The sequence below is a fragment of the Danio aesculapii genome, chromosome 1, assembly GCF_903798145.1.
Source record: "Danio aesculapii chromosome 1, fDanAes4.1, whole genome shotgun sequence".
Taxonomy (NCBI): domain Eukaryota; kingdom Metazoa; phylum Chordata; class Actinopteri; order Cypriniformes; family Danionidae; genus Danio; species Danio aesculapii.
The window spans coordinates 34938857-34955900 of NC_079435.1; the positions used below are offsets into that span (position 1 = coordinate 34938857).

Here is a 17044-nt window from a genome sequence, read left to right on the forward strand (position 1 = left end):
ACTTTCACGTTTTAAATTACATTCTAAATATAGGCCACATACATTTACACCTTAAGTAAGTTAAAATGTTCTGTCCTCTAAGGAAAAAACTTCCAAATGGTTTCCAGGTCCCGTTCCTTTGTTGTAAATTACGTTTATGTGACGATAGGTGGCAGTATGGAACAACTAAAAGATTTTGTGACGATGAATGTGTGAGACATTCACTCGCAATCAGGAACCGATGTAAGTGGATGTAAATAATGTGCTCAGTTATCATTCATGCGACGAAGTTTTCTGCTGCTTTTCTCTGTACACATTCCTCTCGACAAAGCAAGTCTTTAATTTCAGCAGCCTCCATTCATATGAGAAAAATGGTCCATTACTTAACAGAACAGAGAGGACGACCAAACTCGACTGACTACAGGATTTACTTAAGTAAGGTTGCCCTTCACGTGCTTGACTGACATCTACAAACACGAACATTCTTTTAGGTCCTCCACATTTTCTCATCTGAAATGATAATTGCTAATTAAACATGTTAACGTTACCTCGCTTTCAAGGCTAACGGCTGGAGATTCTTGGGACTAAAAAAGGGCAAAGGCGTAGAATTATTATTTTTAAACGTTATTATAGAAGCCTTATTCAGAAATATATAAAAACAAATACATCTTTATTGATACATTGAGATAAATGAATGTGTACATTTTAAAATGATAAATATTACAACGTTTGTTTTGCAGAAACTTCAGATGGGAAATACTTATCCCCCTTCCATGACATCCCTCTGTATGTTGCTGATGAACAGGTTAGCATAATGTGAATATGTGCAGCCTACTTTATATCAGTGCCATTAGTAAATAAATGATTAATTCATTTAGAAAGTTTTTTTTAAAAAAATCTAGACAACTGGCATAATTTTACTCTATTTTCCAATGACATTGTATGTCTCTCATTTCAGGACTGTGGTGTTCCACCAAAGAAAATGAAAACGAATGGGGTATTGTAACCATTCACCATTCATCAGGACATTATTGTAAAGCATATGATAATAGTGTTATTTTTTTGTCTTTAACAGATCCTTTTTAATATGGTTGTAGAAGTACCTCGTTGGTCAAATGCTAAGATGGAGGTATGTGGATTTTTTTCTATCATTGATTCTTGAGACATGGTACAAATCATGCCCACCAGTTATAACTACTCTTGGGGTTAAAATATTATCAATTAGTAATGTTATGGGGTATTGATAGTAGAATCCATTTAATAAAATTATCCACTTCAACTTTATCATCATCAAAACAGTGCATCCACAGAGAGGGGTCCAGTCATGCGCATTAAATTAAATGTATAAAAATATGACTTTATTATTGAAAAGGAGCTTGTTTAATCAAAAGCTCCAGTTGATGATTACTCGTATCAAAGCAAGGTTGTTTTTTCAGTAACACACTATGCAAGTCTTATTACATTTTAAAGTTGTGTCATTTTATGTCAGTATCATCAGACATCCTCTGTAACAAATTCAGCACGACTTTTTTCAGCACCACGATCCAGGATCGGGAGCAGGTTTATTTCATATAAACGAGATTAGATCAGCTCATTTCAAGCAAAGGTAATACTGAAAGTATGTACCAAATGCTCATATTTTCTTACAGTAGTAACCTATAGATCAGGGGTGGGCAAACTCGGTCCTGGAGGGCCGGTGTCCTGCATAGTTTTGCTTCAACTCTAATCAAACACACCTGAACATGCTAATCAGTGTCTCCAAGATCACTAATTATCTATAAGCAGGTGTGTTTGATCAGAGTTGGAGCTAAACTGTGCAGGACACCGGCCCTCCAGGACCGAGTTTGCCCACCCCTGCTATAGATTATATACACTTGGTAAAATAGTTTTAAAAAGTTTATATATACACATTTATAATTTATAATAATTATTAACATTAAATAATTAATAATATTTATGTTTATATGCATATCAGTTTAAAAATATATATAAATAAAACTTATGCAATCTGCACTCTGAAATAAAAGTACAAAAACGGGGTGTTTCATCCCAAGGGGATTAAAGAGAACATTTATTAATATGGATTTTTTTTTAGATACAAATGCGTACTATTTTAATATACTGATCCAGCTTTAGTACAATTTCTGTATGATAATAGACATGCACAATATTTGACAGCACAATATAGATCAGTCCTTCACAACACATGCAGGGATCTCAGATCAGTTCATCCAGACATTTTAATCTGATTCGCGAACTTGTTTGAAGAATGAAATTAGCCAGAGATCAGTTATCAAGATCAAAAAATCCAGGATGTGCTAAATCATCTTAGATCATTTGAGCGAGGTACGATGAAAGGACCGCAGGTTGCTTTAGCATCTAGCATCAACAGAAAAACAAACTAAATAAACAACAAAAGTGAATCTTGAAAATCTAGAATAAGGTTTTTGATCATTGTTCATCATCTGAGTATCTGATTTTGGCTTAGATGTCCTGTCTGATTTTGCCAATGGTTGGATTTTAACATTGAATCTAATTCTTGAAGTTAGATTAAATTAGATTAGAAGAACTATTTAGTTGGAAAAATGTTTGAATATATAGCTCTATATATAAATCATAAAAGATGTAGTTTTGTATATAATAATGTGATATATTATTTATATCTATATTATAGATCTATAGCTTAATATCTAAGTTGTGTAATTCAGTATTATTTATTAAATATTAAGTGCAACATCTATCAATAAAAACAGTTTTGATGAGCAATACAATAGTATGTTATATTGTATTATCCAATACAATAGTAAGTGATTTAGTGTCACATTTCTGAATGTTTATCAGGTTTTTTTTTCCACAGATAGCCACAAAGGAACCACTAAACCCGATCAAGCAAGATGTGAAGAAAGGCAAGCTACGATATGTAGCTAATGTTTTTCCACACAAAGGATACATTTGGAACTATGGTGCACTTCCGCAGGTGATGTTCTGGTTTTTGCAAAAAAAAAAAAAAAAAAAAAATCTGCTCTTACTAATATTCATTTTCATGGCATTCATATGTTTTACCAATACGTGAAGACATGGGAAGATCCCAAGCACACTGACAAGGAAACCATGTGCTGTGGAGACAATGACCCAATAGACGTGTGTGAGATTGGCTCGAAGGTTGGTAAAATTGCATGGTTAATAATGTCTTGCAAAATCATTTAACGTGTAATTCAGTTTTGTGTTTTGCAAAATAAAATATATTAAAATAAAATAAGCTTACTACCATATTTTATTTTTCCTTTTTGTTTTAAATCTGTTTAATTTTTTAAGTCCCCTGTTAATCTCTGTCTCAGGTGTGTGTTACGGGGCAGGTGATTCAGGTTAAAGTGCTTGGGATTCTAGGTTTGATAGATGAAGGAGAGACTGACTGGAAGGTGATAGCCATCAATGTAGAGGACCCTGATTCATCAAGCCTTCACAGTGGGTAATTTTTAACATGTTATATTTAGGTGATGTTGTCTTCATTTATGACCGTGTAATCTCACATGGTGCGTCATTAACAGGTATTGAGGATGTGAGAAAGATTAAACCTGGACATCTTGAGGCTACAGTGGATTGGTTTAAAAAATATAAAGTGCCTGATGGAAAACCTGAAAATCAGTTTGCATTCAATGGACAATTTAAGGATAAGGTAGCTTAGTAGATTGATTATGAAAGAGATGTGTAAATGCATTTAATGATCAGTCATCTAATGTTCTTGTTGTCATTATCATATTAGGACTTTGCCATGGAAGTCATAAAATCAACACACAGCTACTGGAAAGCATTGGTGATGCGAAAAAAGATGAAAGATGATGAAATAATTTGGTAAGTGAGAGATTTTTAATGTCAGATTTAATAACATTGGATTGCAGACGTCAACCGATGTGTTTTTTTTTTTTCCAATGTCACTACTTCCTTGCTTGATGGGGCTGTAATGCTGCCCTTCAGTTGATCATCCTTTAGCTGACATATGTCTGGTGACCACTGAACTGAACAGTTTAAATTGAACTAAATTAAATTGAACACCAACATTCTACAACAACTCTCCTCCCTGTCACGATCTGAAATAATGTTCTGGATTTAAATTTTATCTTAATCTATGTTAAGCTGCTTTGGCACAGTCTACATTGTAAAAGCACTATAGAAACAAAGATGGCTTGACTTTACTTAATTCCAAAAGAGTAAAGTTAGAAATCAGGGCAAACAATGGCTGATGCATGATACGATTTTAGGGGCCGATATGTTAACCGATGTTTACTTTTATCAAATTTAACTATTTAATTACTAGTAATGCCAAAGTTCAAAATAACTATTTCGCTAACAAATAGACTTGAAATTAGGAAACAGGATTGGATATTAGGATATTGGAAAAAACTGACATTGCGATATTTTATTTTTCTACTATGATATATATTACAATATTGAATATAATTTTACCTGATGATATAGTTGTATTTGGAAAGAATTAATAATTTTAGATGCATCAAAATGATTTTGTAAGAGAGTATATCTACAAAAAAATATAATAAACTAATCACAAAAATTGAGAAATACTGTGGAGCAATTTTACAGCACACACAATATATACAGTGCTTTATCATTTTCTCGATGTTGACCAATATTAAGATACACAAATTAAATTTTCCAATTAGGGCTGCATGATATTGGAAAAATCTGACATTATAATATTTTAATTTGTCGTGATATACATTGCGATATGAATATAATTTCACCCGATGATTTGAATAGCTGTTTTGAAAGATTTCAAGACTGGGATGATTAGTCTTTTTCAGTGCAGTGTACCTGCATACATTATAATAAATCACAAGCAAAAAATAAATAATCAATTAAACAGTGCTTTATAGTTTTCTGGGAAGTCTAACAGTATTCAAGTACAGAAATTGAACAATCAAATGTAAAATAACATGATCAAAATTACATAAATAATTTTTTAAATAACAACGTTGTTGTCTTTTACTCTGCAATACATCATATAATCCTGATAAATATCCTAATAAATTACAAGCATATATAAATGTGGCAGATCAAAAATAAGTGATTTATGGTGTTCAGGGGAGTCTAATGGTATTCAAGTACAGATATTGAACAATCATAATTGCATAAATAATAAAAAAGTAAATCTTTTAATCTTTAATAAATCATATATAATCCTGCGATGTGACTATTGTGCATACATACATTGCGATATTGATGCTCAAATGATATATTGTTCAGCCCTAATTCCAATGTAAAATAACTCTGTATAGTCTTCATCGTGTATATACACATAAATACAATTAATCTTTCTAATCTTTAAGGTGAGAAATGTTATTTCTTATGCCTGAATAATTTAACCTGACTTAAATGATAAAAACATTTAAATGATAAATGTTTTGTTAACTTAATTTTGCGCACAATGCAATAACAATATATTGGGCAGCCCTACTTGAAATTATGGCATATGTTGGGTTTTTGGTTTATTAGTTAAATAGTGATTTTACATATGATTTGATAGTTGATTTTAAAAACGTGAGGGAGAGAATTTCTCTGGTAATGGAATTGAAAATGTTGGCTTGATCATGGTAGACCTCTAATGTACATTGTTTGTTAAATTGACATTTTTTAGTCCTTATAATGGCAGTATTTGTGTTGTTTTTTTTTTGCTCTTGTTCTTTCTTAGTCAAAACTCCTCCTTGTGCGATAGTCCCTTCAAATGCAGTGATTCAGAAGCCAGTGCTGTGGTTCAAACTGTGAGTTTTTTTGTCCTTTAATACTCACTCTTTTTTTTTCTTCCCCATTTTTGGAAACAAAAGACAAATACTCTCTTGTTGTTGTAGACCGCAGAATATGGGGAACCCCTTCCCATATCTCCTGAAGGTAAATATTGGACTTTATCATTGGCTTTACATTTACAAACTACTTAACTTCAACTTATTGTTTCTGTTTTGCAGTGGACAAGTGGCACTTCCTCTAAAAATGACAAACTCTTCATCTTTGTGAAGTGATTACTATCATAAGGTGGAAAAGAGCAAAAGCTGCCATTGCATGGGTACAGTGTAATGTACTCGACGTATTTTTGTTTTATTAATGTTTTATTTTTAAAACATTGCTTTATTTATTAGTACAAGGAGAAAGCACTTGTCAATAATTGATTACTCGTGGTGAATTTTCTTACCAATCATTTGTGTATTTTTGCAGTTTTTGTACATGGTTATTGTTATTTACATATTTACAAAATACATTTTTTTTCAGTGCCAAAATCATGTCACCTTTCATACTTTGAAGTTTGAATAGTTAACAGTCTCTGCAACTTGAGTTTCTAAGTAAGATTGTATTAAATGTTTATTATCAAGGACAGATATAGTATTTGTTTTCAGAATTGTTCAGGGCATCCGGTTGCAACAAACAAACAAATCAGACTAACTGTTGCAGGTTAGGGTTTTTTTTTAGCTTCAAAGGGCATTTTTGGTGACCATATTCTTTTAAAATAAACTTTTTTTTTGCCTTCCAGTGTTCCAGCAATTTATTTCTGTATTACGTACATTTAATTGTCTTCCACTCGTTACCAGATAACCTATAATTTCTACTCACAAATGGTCTGTAGCAAAGCCATTATCATGCCATGAACATTTGAGCATGTTTTATTTTGTACATGGGGAGTTTGGAAATATAAAAAAATTAAGTAATCAAATTGTTTTAAAGAAATAAAAGATTACAAACTGGATTTTTTTTGTATTGACAATGCAGCATGTTACTTGTCATGTTTGGTTCTGAATTATAAATGAAATGGTTTATTCAATCTTTTCAATTCAAAGTGATCAAAGCCTGCCTTCTATAATTTTAGTTATTGTGACATTACTGAGTAGTTTTGGTATGCTGAAACAGACCAGCCTAAATGTAATTTCATCATTCTAAATACACACTGCTTGATTGGCCTTTTTTAACAAGTGTGAAAGAATTGTTCCTTTCAGCGTGTAGGATAACACTCAACTTTTGCCTTAACACTTGTTTAGTTTTACATAATCAATCTGTAACTCGTTCAGTGAGCTGAATTCACACAAAGAAATGAAATGCAGTTATGAGAACATTGTGCAGAACAAGTTTTCACCTTCAAATCAAATAGTAAATTTTAACACTTGAGCACTCCAACAATACATCATGTAATGTTTTAAGCATTAGATCAGTTTGAAGAGAAAGTGGGCAAGTTCAAAATGTTTACACCTGCATTTAATGTTATTCACTCATGATTTGATCGGAAGAAATAAACAGCTGTAAGCTACCAAAAGTGGATTAGGGCCAAAAGAAAATATAAAAAATTAAAACCATTTTGAGATTTAAGTCATCGTAATGCAAGATATCAAGCTAGTACAATTTCAAGAAAAATACCCCCAAAAAGTGTACAGAATAAAGTCTTTGTGTTTTGAGAAAATAATTTCAAGAAAAATGCTTAAAAATTTGAGAATAATCTAAATACATTTCAAGTATTTATTTGTATGTGTTACACTTCAAGAAAAAATGTTGAGAATATATGAGAATGCTATAATAACGCTTTACAATATGGGACATGTAGTCCAGTAACAGATAAAGTACATCCAGGCAGTTTGATGAATAATTCCTGACAGTCTTATCGACATGGAGGGTTGTACTATAAGACTGAAGAGCTTCGTTGTGCTTATTACACGGCTTCTTGTCAAGATGATTTGAAGTACCTGGATGAGCCTATGTTAGTTTCAGCAGTTTATAACATGGGATATCATGATTGACCAATCAGAATCAAGTATTCTAGACAGCTGTGTAATAATGTTTGCTAATGCATTCACTTACATAAACAAACAATGAACAATGCATATATTAAACTTTTTCATTTTAACGCTATTTAATGAAAATAATTGTTGGCTCTCTAGCGCTACTCTTGTTGGCTAACTCAGAGTGTTAACAAGCAAAGTGTTGGATTTTAATAATGCATTAGTTAATGTTGAACTGATTAATAAATGCTATTCAAGCATTGTTCTTGTTATTACTTACATTAACATCTATGTGGCCGTTTTGTAAGGGGCACCTATCAAGCAAAATCAACATTTGCAAGCTGTTTGGACTGAAATGTGTGTGTGTTCAGTCATACTGGAGTGATAAACACAAGTCTTTTTAAGTGACAAGTTTTATTTTTTTTTTAAATTTTCCTGATCACTTGATCGCGGCGATTTTGAGGCCCACCGCAAGGTGACGTTAGCAGTGCGGTTTTCACCGCCCAATATTGATTGGCAGGTGCGTATTACTACGTGTCAGTATCTATTAACTCGTATAATCATGTCCACAAAACAGGATTTGCAAAGAAACTGTGATTACAAGATCTGTTCCAACTCTATGTGATCAATCTGCACTTCAAGATGCAGTAAGTGGTACTCTTTGCTTTTCTATAGCATTTTGAAATACTTTTTGAGCTACGTTATTCAAACCGCTGGAATCAACACAGCTGCATGGTGTACACAACTGTATACCGGGACGGGAAACCAAGGTTATTTTGTACAGTAACTTAGCCAAAATGGATCTCTATACTGCAGCATACTTATCCGTTTAGTGAGCATCCTGTCAAAAAAAAAAAAAAAAAAAAAAACCGCTCGTGTTTATTTGTGTGTGGCCCATTTATCTTACTGTGGTATTTGACTGTGGATCTGTTTCATCATTTCATCGAGTTGATGTGTGTCATTTTGCTTTGTTTATTCTGACATCCGAGCCTAGTTACTTTACTGAAGCAAAATGTCATAAAAGAGAGTGGGAGAAACTCTTGCATTTAAAGGCACATGTGCAAAAAAGATACTGTTTTTCCCTCTGACCCAATATTTGACATTTTTAACAGGGTTAAAATGATCTAATGTGTATTTTGACCAGAAACTACAAAGACTTGTTTTACATCTTGTAAAAAGGCCAAAATTGGATACCTTTAAATAATCCAAGAACAAATTCTTAGAGAGGTGCTTCCCTAAAGCTTGTTAACACTTCATCATAAAGGTACTTTAAGCTGTAAATAGTATTAATAATACTAAAAATAAAAGTAATTATTTAAATAATAACAATTTTAGCCATAAAAATATCAAAGTTAATATTAATTCATTTGTTTTCTTTTCGGCTTAGTCCCTTTATTAATTAGGGGTCACCACAGCGGAATGAACCACCAATTTATCCAGCCTATGTTTTATGCAGTGGATGCCCTTCCAGCTGCAACCCATCACTGGAAAACACCCATACACATCTCATTCACACACATGCACTATGGACAATTGAGCTTACCCAATTCACCCATACCCATATGTCTTCGGACTTGTGGGGGAAACTGGGGCACCCAGAAGAAACCCCTGCGAAAACGACAAGAACATGCATAATCCACAAAGAAATGCCAACTGACCCAGCTGAGGCTCGAACTAGCGACCTTCTTGCTGTGAGGCGACATCGCTACCCACTTAAATAATAATAATAATTATTATTAATAATAATATTGCTAGTTCAACTTTGAGACAAACATACCTGTGCCTCTTTCTGAAATTCAGCATTTTGTGGCTCTCCTTTTTCTCTATTTTTTCTCTATTAATTTTTTAACCTGTCAATACCTCTTCTGTTGTCTCATTTATAAAACTTTGCATTAGAAACCATGAACTTTCGGCAGAATAATTTATTGATTTATTCATCACATATGGATCATGTGATGATTTTAAGTGGTTAAATTAAGTCAATATTTCAGTTAAATATGTGTACTTCCAGCTATGTACATTCTTCCGTCACGTTTATTTTTTTTGCACGGGAAGTGGTGTATGTCCACCTCTGTTTTGCATGCACACATTAGGTAGGACTGTCAATCTGCCAATAACTGGTAATTTAATAATAATAGATTTATTTTCAGTGGAATTGATCATGTGTCTCCAACTTCTTCTAATGACGATGCACAACAAAACATTTTAAGGGAAAATAATTAGAACGCAATAAAAGAAATGACACATTTGACAATTTTTTTATAATATTAAGCTGTGGCATTTTTCTTTTTGTTAGAAATGTTGCTGTGCATAAACAACAGTAATGGGCTAAACTGCTTGTTGTTTAGATAGCTGCTTTTTTTTGCTACACAACTGAACTCTGACCTTTCAAGACTTTTGCTGCTATCTTGTCCAAATGACTGCAGGGCAAGATATATTAGTTTTAGTAAGATGATAACCAGCTCAGATTCTGTAGACTGAATGTGAAGTTCTTTAATAATTGTAAAACAAGCAATGCTTCATTTCTTTCCATGAAACGAGAATCAATGATTAGAAAACAGGAAATCAAATCCACTAACTCAATATTTCCTATCTCAATATATGTGAAATAAAGAACTAATACTTTCTCAAAGCACTGAAAGAAGAATGGTGTTCTACATTTATTATAATTTAAGTTTTATTGGTTATTGTGAAAATTATACATGCTGTGCGTATAACAGATATTCATCCCTTGGTTTGATTAAAAAAAAAAAAAAAAAATCATAAAATGTTGTAAGAAAGTAAAACATGAAAACTTCCAAGGGTAGAATACATTGTATTTGTACCATTTGCAAATTATAAATAAAACATGATTTATGTTTAAATGTATTCAGTAAAGAAGCCAAAGTTATTAGAAATTGTACAGATTGTACAAATGGTACTGAAAATGCTTGAAATAAATATACATTTTATTAAAAAAACAAACACATTTCAGCAATATTAGGAATGATAACAATCAAAAACAAATAGCTTTCAAATAAACTGCATTCAGTTCTTCAGTACATTACAATACTTACAGTAATCAAAGCCATTCTTAATTCAATGTTTTAAGCATTACAAACTTTAAGGGGATAAGTACAAAAGAGGCAGAAAATCGCACATTTAAACCTTTAGTGTCTAATGGAAAAATACCAACATGTGTACATAAACTGCTAGCTCGATGTAAAAGTTGATTCATTGAAATCAGGAAATCATTCAAGTAAAGTTGACTCCACTCAGAAACACTCCAAAACATTTTCAAGTATGGCTATTCTTGTCACTCACTAAATTTTATTCACCCTTTTCTCGTGCTTCATATACACAACCTGCTACTCAAGCTGGGTCCTGTACATTAAACTTTAACATCTGCTTTAATCTACAGCTGGAAGCTGCTTCTATTCAGCTTCTTCTATTACATCGAGGTGATTTCTAGTAGAAAACAAAAAATTGTAAACCTCCCGGTTGTAAGGGGAAACAAACACCCGAAAAGACAAAGAGCTTAGGGGCAAAATTATTAGATCTGTGGAGTGATGGTATTTTTAACAAACACTGAATTTAATCTTCGTATGTAACATAACTTAATAATAAAAAAGAATGGACTTAAATGTCTGCAATGCAAGCATATGGTATATACAATGTGGCACAAACTATTTAAAACATTTACAGAATTCTAACTATTTTAAATTTACATATTTTTTGTATGATTTTTTTTCTGAAAAACAAATTGAAGTGCTATCTTTTCATATATGTCCAAGTGGAATGAGTTTTTTTTTTTCATTTCATTACTAGTAACAACACTTTAGTATGGGGACTGATTCTCACATTAACTAGTTGCTTATTAGATGTGTATTGGTTGTTTATTAGTTTGTATAAATTGCACATAATAGTGCTTCATTCTGTATTAACATATTCAAGATCCCTTATTCATAGCCCAGTTCTAAAACATCTACAGTGCCTTACAAACTATTAATTACCACTAAATTAGACAAAGTCAGAATTCATAGTGAATATGTGTTCCCCTTATACTAAAGTGTTACCACAGTAACTCATTGAATACTTAATTCAGTGGATGGGGTAGTGTAAGAGGCGTTAACATTTAGTGGTTGTATTTACATTTAGCCTCAAACTATACAAATGCAACAAAATGTGCATGTGGTAATTTAACTGACTTGGTCTAACCTTTCAGTAAAGAGCAAATACATTGCTATATATATATAGTTGAAGTCAGAATTATTAACCCCCCTGTTTATTTTTTTCCCCCAATTTCTGTTTAACGGAGAAAAGATTCCTTCAACACAATTCTAAACATAATAGTTTTCATAACTCATTTCTAATAACTGATTTATTTTATCTTTGCCATGATGACAGTACATATTATTTTACTAGATATTTTTCAAGACACTTCTACACAGCTGGAAGTGACATTTAAAGGCTTAACTAGGTTAATTAGTTTAACTAGGCAGGTTAGGGTAATTAGGCAAGTTATTGTATAATGATTGTTTGTTCTGTAAACATAAAGGGGCTAATAATTTTCACTTTAAAATGTTTATTAAAATTTTTTAAACTGCTTTTATTCTAGCCAAAATAAAACAAATAAGACTTTCTCCAAAAGAAAAAATATTATCAAACATACTGTGAAAATTTCCTTGCTCTGATAAACATCATTTGGGAAATATTTAAAAAAGAAAAAAATTAAAGGGGGGCTAATAATTCTGACTTCCACTGTATATCATGACACTTTCCCTTTAATTAAATCAGTGCATGTTAAAAGGTTAAAATTACTATTTAAAATTTTATCAGCATTCTTCTTCAACAATATACAATTTCAGATTCTTTCTTAACAAAGTAAGATGTGTGTTTGTGTGTGGGGGGTACTGTATTTACAAGTAGTTTAGAAGGATTTCAAATTCAAAGGCTCAAACCTGAATTAGAAAATACAACATGAACACAACTGATGACAAGCGATGCACAGAAATGAGCTGATACAGTATATCCCTGATATTGCCATTACATTGAAACTTGAAGTTCAAGTAATACTTTCTAGTAGATCAAGTATGAAGAAAGTAAGAAATGAACTTTAGCATCAATAATGGCCTTAAGGTCTGTGTTATATTTGCTACAAAGTGTTTGGAAATAAAAGAACAGAAACACATTGGTATTATAATTCTATTGCCAAACTACTTCTGAGGTATATGATAAGTAGGTTTTTCTACATCATTCATAAGCCTTCTCAACACCCTTAAAGATACTCACATTATATTTATAGTAGGTCAAGTAAGCACCATTTGAAATAAGATCAATTTAAACCCAAAGAAATAGTACTCTTAGTTACTAAACCATTATCTAAGCATACATTCAAAAAAATTAATTTACTGTACAAATCTGAACTTTTTTTAATACAGCTAAAGTTGCATTATATGTAAAAAAAATGTAGAGCAAGCCAAGCCAGCTGCCTCTGAAACAGTGAAAATGATGAAAAGGTAACCCTGTAATGTGTTCCTTGATGCACATGGTAAATGTAAAGGATCTGTGAAATTGAGAAAGCACCTCATAAAGCACCTTTTAAACGATGTTCAACTATCCACTGTGTGGAACTGTGTATCTACAGTTCATCGTTGTTGTTTTCACATTGTGAATCTAAAATAAATGCATTGTAATGAATTGTCTTTCAGATTGGAGGGAAAAATTGTTACCCTCACTATTATAAAAAAGTGCTTTTAAAACACTAAGTAGGCTAGATATTGTCTAAATTGCTCAATCCAAAAAAAAAAAAAAGTTTTTATGTATCATACAAGGTGTTTTGTCTTGAGTTGTTAAAGAAAGGCATTTAAAACACTCCCTAGCACCATAAAAAGTGAAAAGTTTAAAAAAAGTCACCAAATATGAATATATCTTTCCAGTAATATGTCCAGATTCGTCGGACTGTGAGCACCATGGATAAAGAACAGTGTGTTATCATAAGAGAGTAATTAAATAATAAATAAATATTTCCAATTGTTCAAACAGTAAAGCTTGAATTAAGAGCTTTTAAGAGCTTAAAAACCCACATATGTTCTACTTTTCCATATAGCAATATAACAGAGTCACTCTGCTGTCAATAATCTCCTGAACAAGCATTATGGGTTATATGGCCAGTGGCAATGAGGTCTGCTGTATTGTAGCACCATTTCACATTTCTGATCTCATTCTTGTTCTTGTCTATGTGAATGCTCTGGATTTACAGATGTTTCTACATGAAATTATTGTACGGCCCAGTCACCTTGGTAAAGGCATAGGGAGATGTGCTTACGTATGTATTGGTAGTGCAGGACATTGACCGTTCAGTAAGCATGAGAAGGAACTGCTTATACGGAGGCTCCGAGGGTTCAGAATGTTCTGAATGTTCTCGTTTTGCCTTCTTTCCACTGCTCTTGCTGGAAGCGTTTTCAGCACCATGCTTCTCAGCATCTTCTTCTTTCTCCCGGGCCTTCTCTGCCATCTTTGCTTCCCACAGAGACAGTCCGTGTTTTGCCTCATTTAAGTTCTTGTGCTGATAAAACACCAGAGAGATACGGGTGGGATGGTTGCGATCAGGCTTCTTGACTGGCGTGGTAGCATGAAGCTCCCGCTTAGCACACTCAATAATAATAGACCCATGGCTAGGTGCCACTGCCACTCCTCCAATTTCAGGATCAAGGAAATTGTGCTCACTGTCAGACCACACATCTTCCTCCTTTTTTTCTGAAACCTGGGGTAGTGGTGTTGGGTTGACAGTCGGGTTATGAGCATTTTCATTGGGAAGGTTCAAGCTTGATGGTTGGTTCAAGTTGAAGCATTCCTTTCCCAATGGAGGAAACCCCTGAGAGATACCGTTTGCCTCATGCATGTTTATCCCTAAATCTTTATGACTTTGCATACTTAAGGTATTCAGATTTGGAGGAAACATATGAGGATTCTGGGAAATGTGAGGTTTGGCGTAAGCATTGCCAGCAGCTGCATAGTCCAAATGTAGATGGGCTGAAGGGGGCCTGGAGAATGCATTCGGTGACATATTAGAATCAAAGCCTGGGTAGTGTCCCATAGAGTGTATTCCGGGTCTCATGTTACAGTTGCCATAACCATTAGTTGCCATAGGCTCTCCATAATGTGGTGGATAGTTGACTCCATAGTGTTGAGGTGCATTGTACTGCTGCTCAGAATAAAGTGGATTTCTTTGGGGATGAAACATATCTGGATGCTTTAGATTGGAAGAGTGGAAAGGATGATAGTTGTCCATGGGAATCCCCCCATTACATTGGTAGCCATTGTAGAGAGGGCTGGGTGCAAGAGACCTTGAATAGGGAGAGGGAGCATTAGAAGCATTGATATAAGAGTTGGGTGTATGCAAAGGGGAGGCATAGGGATCCACAGAAGCTGTTTGAGGATGTGGAGTTGATGGTTTAGAAGCATTTGGGAATCGAGTGAATGGTGGGGCAGCGTAAGAAGTATTAGGATGTGTTTGTTGCCGGAACTGCTGCTGAGGCTGATGGGCAGCATGAGTTTGTGGAAGATGCCCAGAGTCAAGATTTGTTCTCATGTTACCTCGTCCTGGAGGAAATAATGGGATAAGATCAAAATGTAAACTTTAATAAAAACATTGATAAACAGTTGAGGCCAGATGTACTAACTAACAAAATTATTGTCAGCATGATGGGAATAAAAAGCATTGTGGGTGACAATTTGAACACAGGTGGAGCAGCTCTGTGCAGATCATAATTTGATGCTTTTCTAGGGCCATGCATACACTGTGCAATTTTGGTCAGAATTTTGACTTGTATGGCTTTTCCTTGAATTGGGCATAATTTCAGCTTTGTCTTGCATCGTTTGTCTTGCTCTGTTTGTGCAGTGTAGCCTACGGCGGGATGAAAAGGCAATTAACCTCTCTCTATATATTCCAGAATACACAAAAACAATTAAAAGTGTATAAAAATTCTGTTCATATATGTGCAGGATTCTGATCTGATCAAAAAAAAATGTAGTGGTTTTTATTTTCTTTCCTTCCACCCAAGCTTCCCCACTCCTTTCCATTAGGTGGCGTAAATGCATCATTTACTGGTTTGCCAAACACCATTAAATGAAAAAGAAGAAGGGGGTGTGATGTGTTGATTTTACACATAGGTTGCATCTCATTCAGCGCCCTAGCTCCCTGAGGTCATTCATCAGCAGGTTGTGTGCACTGGTTCGGGCACTGGTAAGAACAATAATGAGCTTGGTTCACTGCACATTGGAATACATTAGTGTAACATGAGAATGTCCTCATTGTACATCAAAACAGAAATATATCAATTACAGCCAAACTAATACGTTTCGTACACTAATTTGACAAAGTTTTTAAAAGTACATTATAGCTAACTAATTTGATTGTTTCATATTTCAGCAACATTTAAACCATCAAACAATTACAAATGATTGTTAGATATATTCTAACCTATCTAGTTTTGTTCGTTCATATAAAAAATGTAGAAAAATGTATATTGTTGTTCATTGCGTTTGATGATTTGGGTCACATGATTCATATTTTGCAATTTCAAACTTCTGTTAAGGCGCATAGTACATATCGATGCCCTAATTGTCTGACATCACAGGGTTAGTTCCGTTCCCTCACCTGAACAGACACAGTGGAAGGAATGGATTTACCACGGAGACTGTAAAGCCTAATTTAACCAAATGCGTGAAGTTGTGGACATGCAGCTGTTGCAAATACAAGCATCAGGTGTCTGTCTTATATAAAAATATGTATTTATTCTATTTTTCTTTTTTTCCCTTTTAATTAACGATAATTTGATGTGCTTTGGTCCACTCTCTGTATTACGCTGCCTGACTGCTTGTCTGGGTTTCAACTACTAAACTACTAAATATTCAACTACTAAAGCCCCTCTCCTCTTTCCATGTTCAAACCAAACTAAGATCGGCGCATTTTTTTTTATCCTTTATACATGTTGAGAGATCAAGTTGATCGAGTTAAAAAAGGGAATATGTCTTGACATAATCCACAAAGACGTGACTTAGTAAAGCGTGATGTCATGTACTGTATGATTTTAATCGTTGCATTAAGGCTGATATATACTTTTGCGTCAAGTGCATGCATATGCTATGGCACTACACGTGCCTGATGAGTGTGGGCGGAGGTGAGAGCCGTGTGAGCCCAATGGAGCGAATGTTTACAAGTGTCGAGTCTTGTGAAGAAGCTCCAGATGGAAACTTTAGTTCTGTGTTTACCTTATGGTTAAAGTTGTTGCACGTCCGCTGATTCCAGC

General features: G+C 33.7%; 2 protein-coding genes across 2 annotated transcripts in view; one reads left to right on the top strand and one right to left on the bottom strand.

Annotated features, from left to right (window-relative positions):
- The first annotated feature begins 201 nt into the window (after window positions 1-201).
- ppa2 (inorganic pyrophosphatase 2) lies at window positions 202-6676 on the top strand. The gene is made up of 12 exons (XM_056459260.1): window positions 202-414; window positions 720-784; window positions 938-976; window positions 1055-1108; window positions 2837-2956; window positions 3055-3141; window positions 3318-3444; window positions 3528-3655; window positions 3743-3831; window positions 5687-5756; window positions 5844-5883; window positions 5958-6676. The coding sequence occupies exons 1-12, from the start codon at window positions 240-242 to the stop codon at window positions 5978-5980; spliced, it is 1017 nt and encodes a 338-aa protein (XP_056315235.1). The 5' UTR covers window positions 202-239; the 3' UTR covers window positions 5981-6676.
- Window positions 6677-10403: 3727 nt separating this feature from the next.
- Window positions 10404-17044, bottom strand: part of tet2 (tet methylcytosine dioxygenase 2) — a 29053-nt gene continuing 22412 nt past the window's right edge. The window contains exon 10 of the mRNA XM_056459273.1: window positions 10404-15335. Within this exon, the coding sequence (XP_056315248.1) occupies window positions 13999-15335 (1337 nt within the window). The 3' untranslated portion in view covers window positions 10404-13998. The remainder of the gene's footprint in view (window positions 15336-17044) is intronic.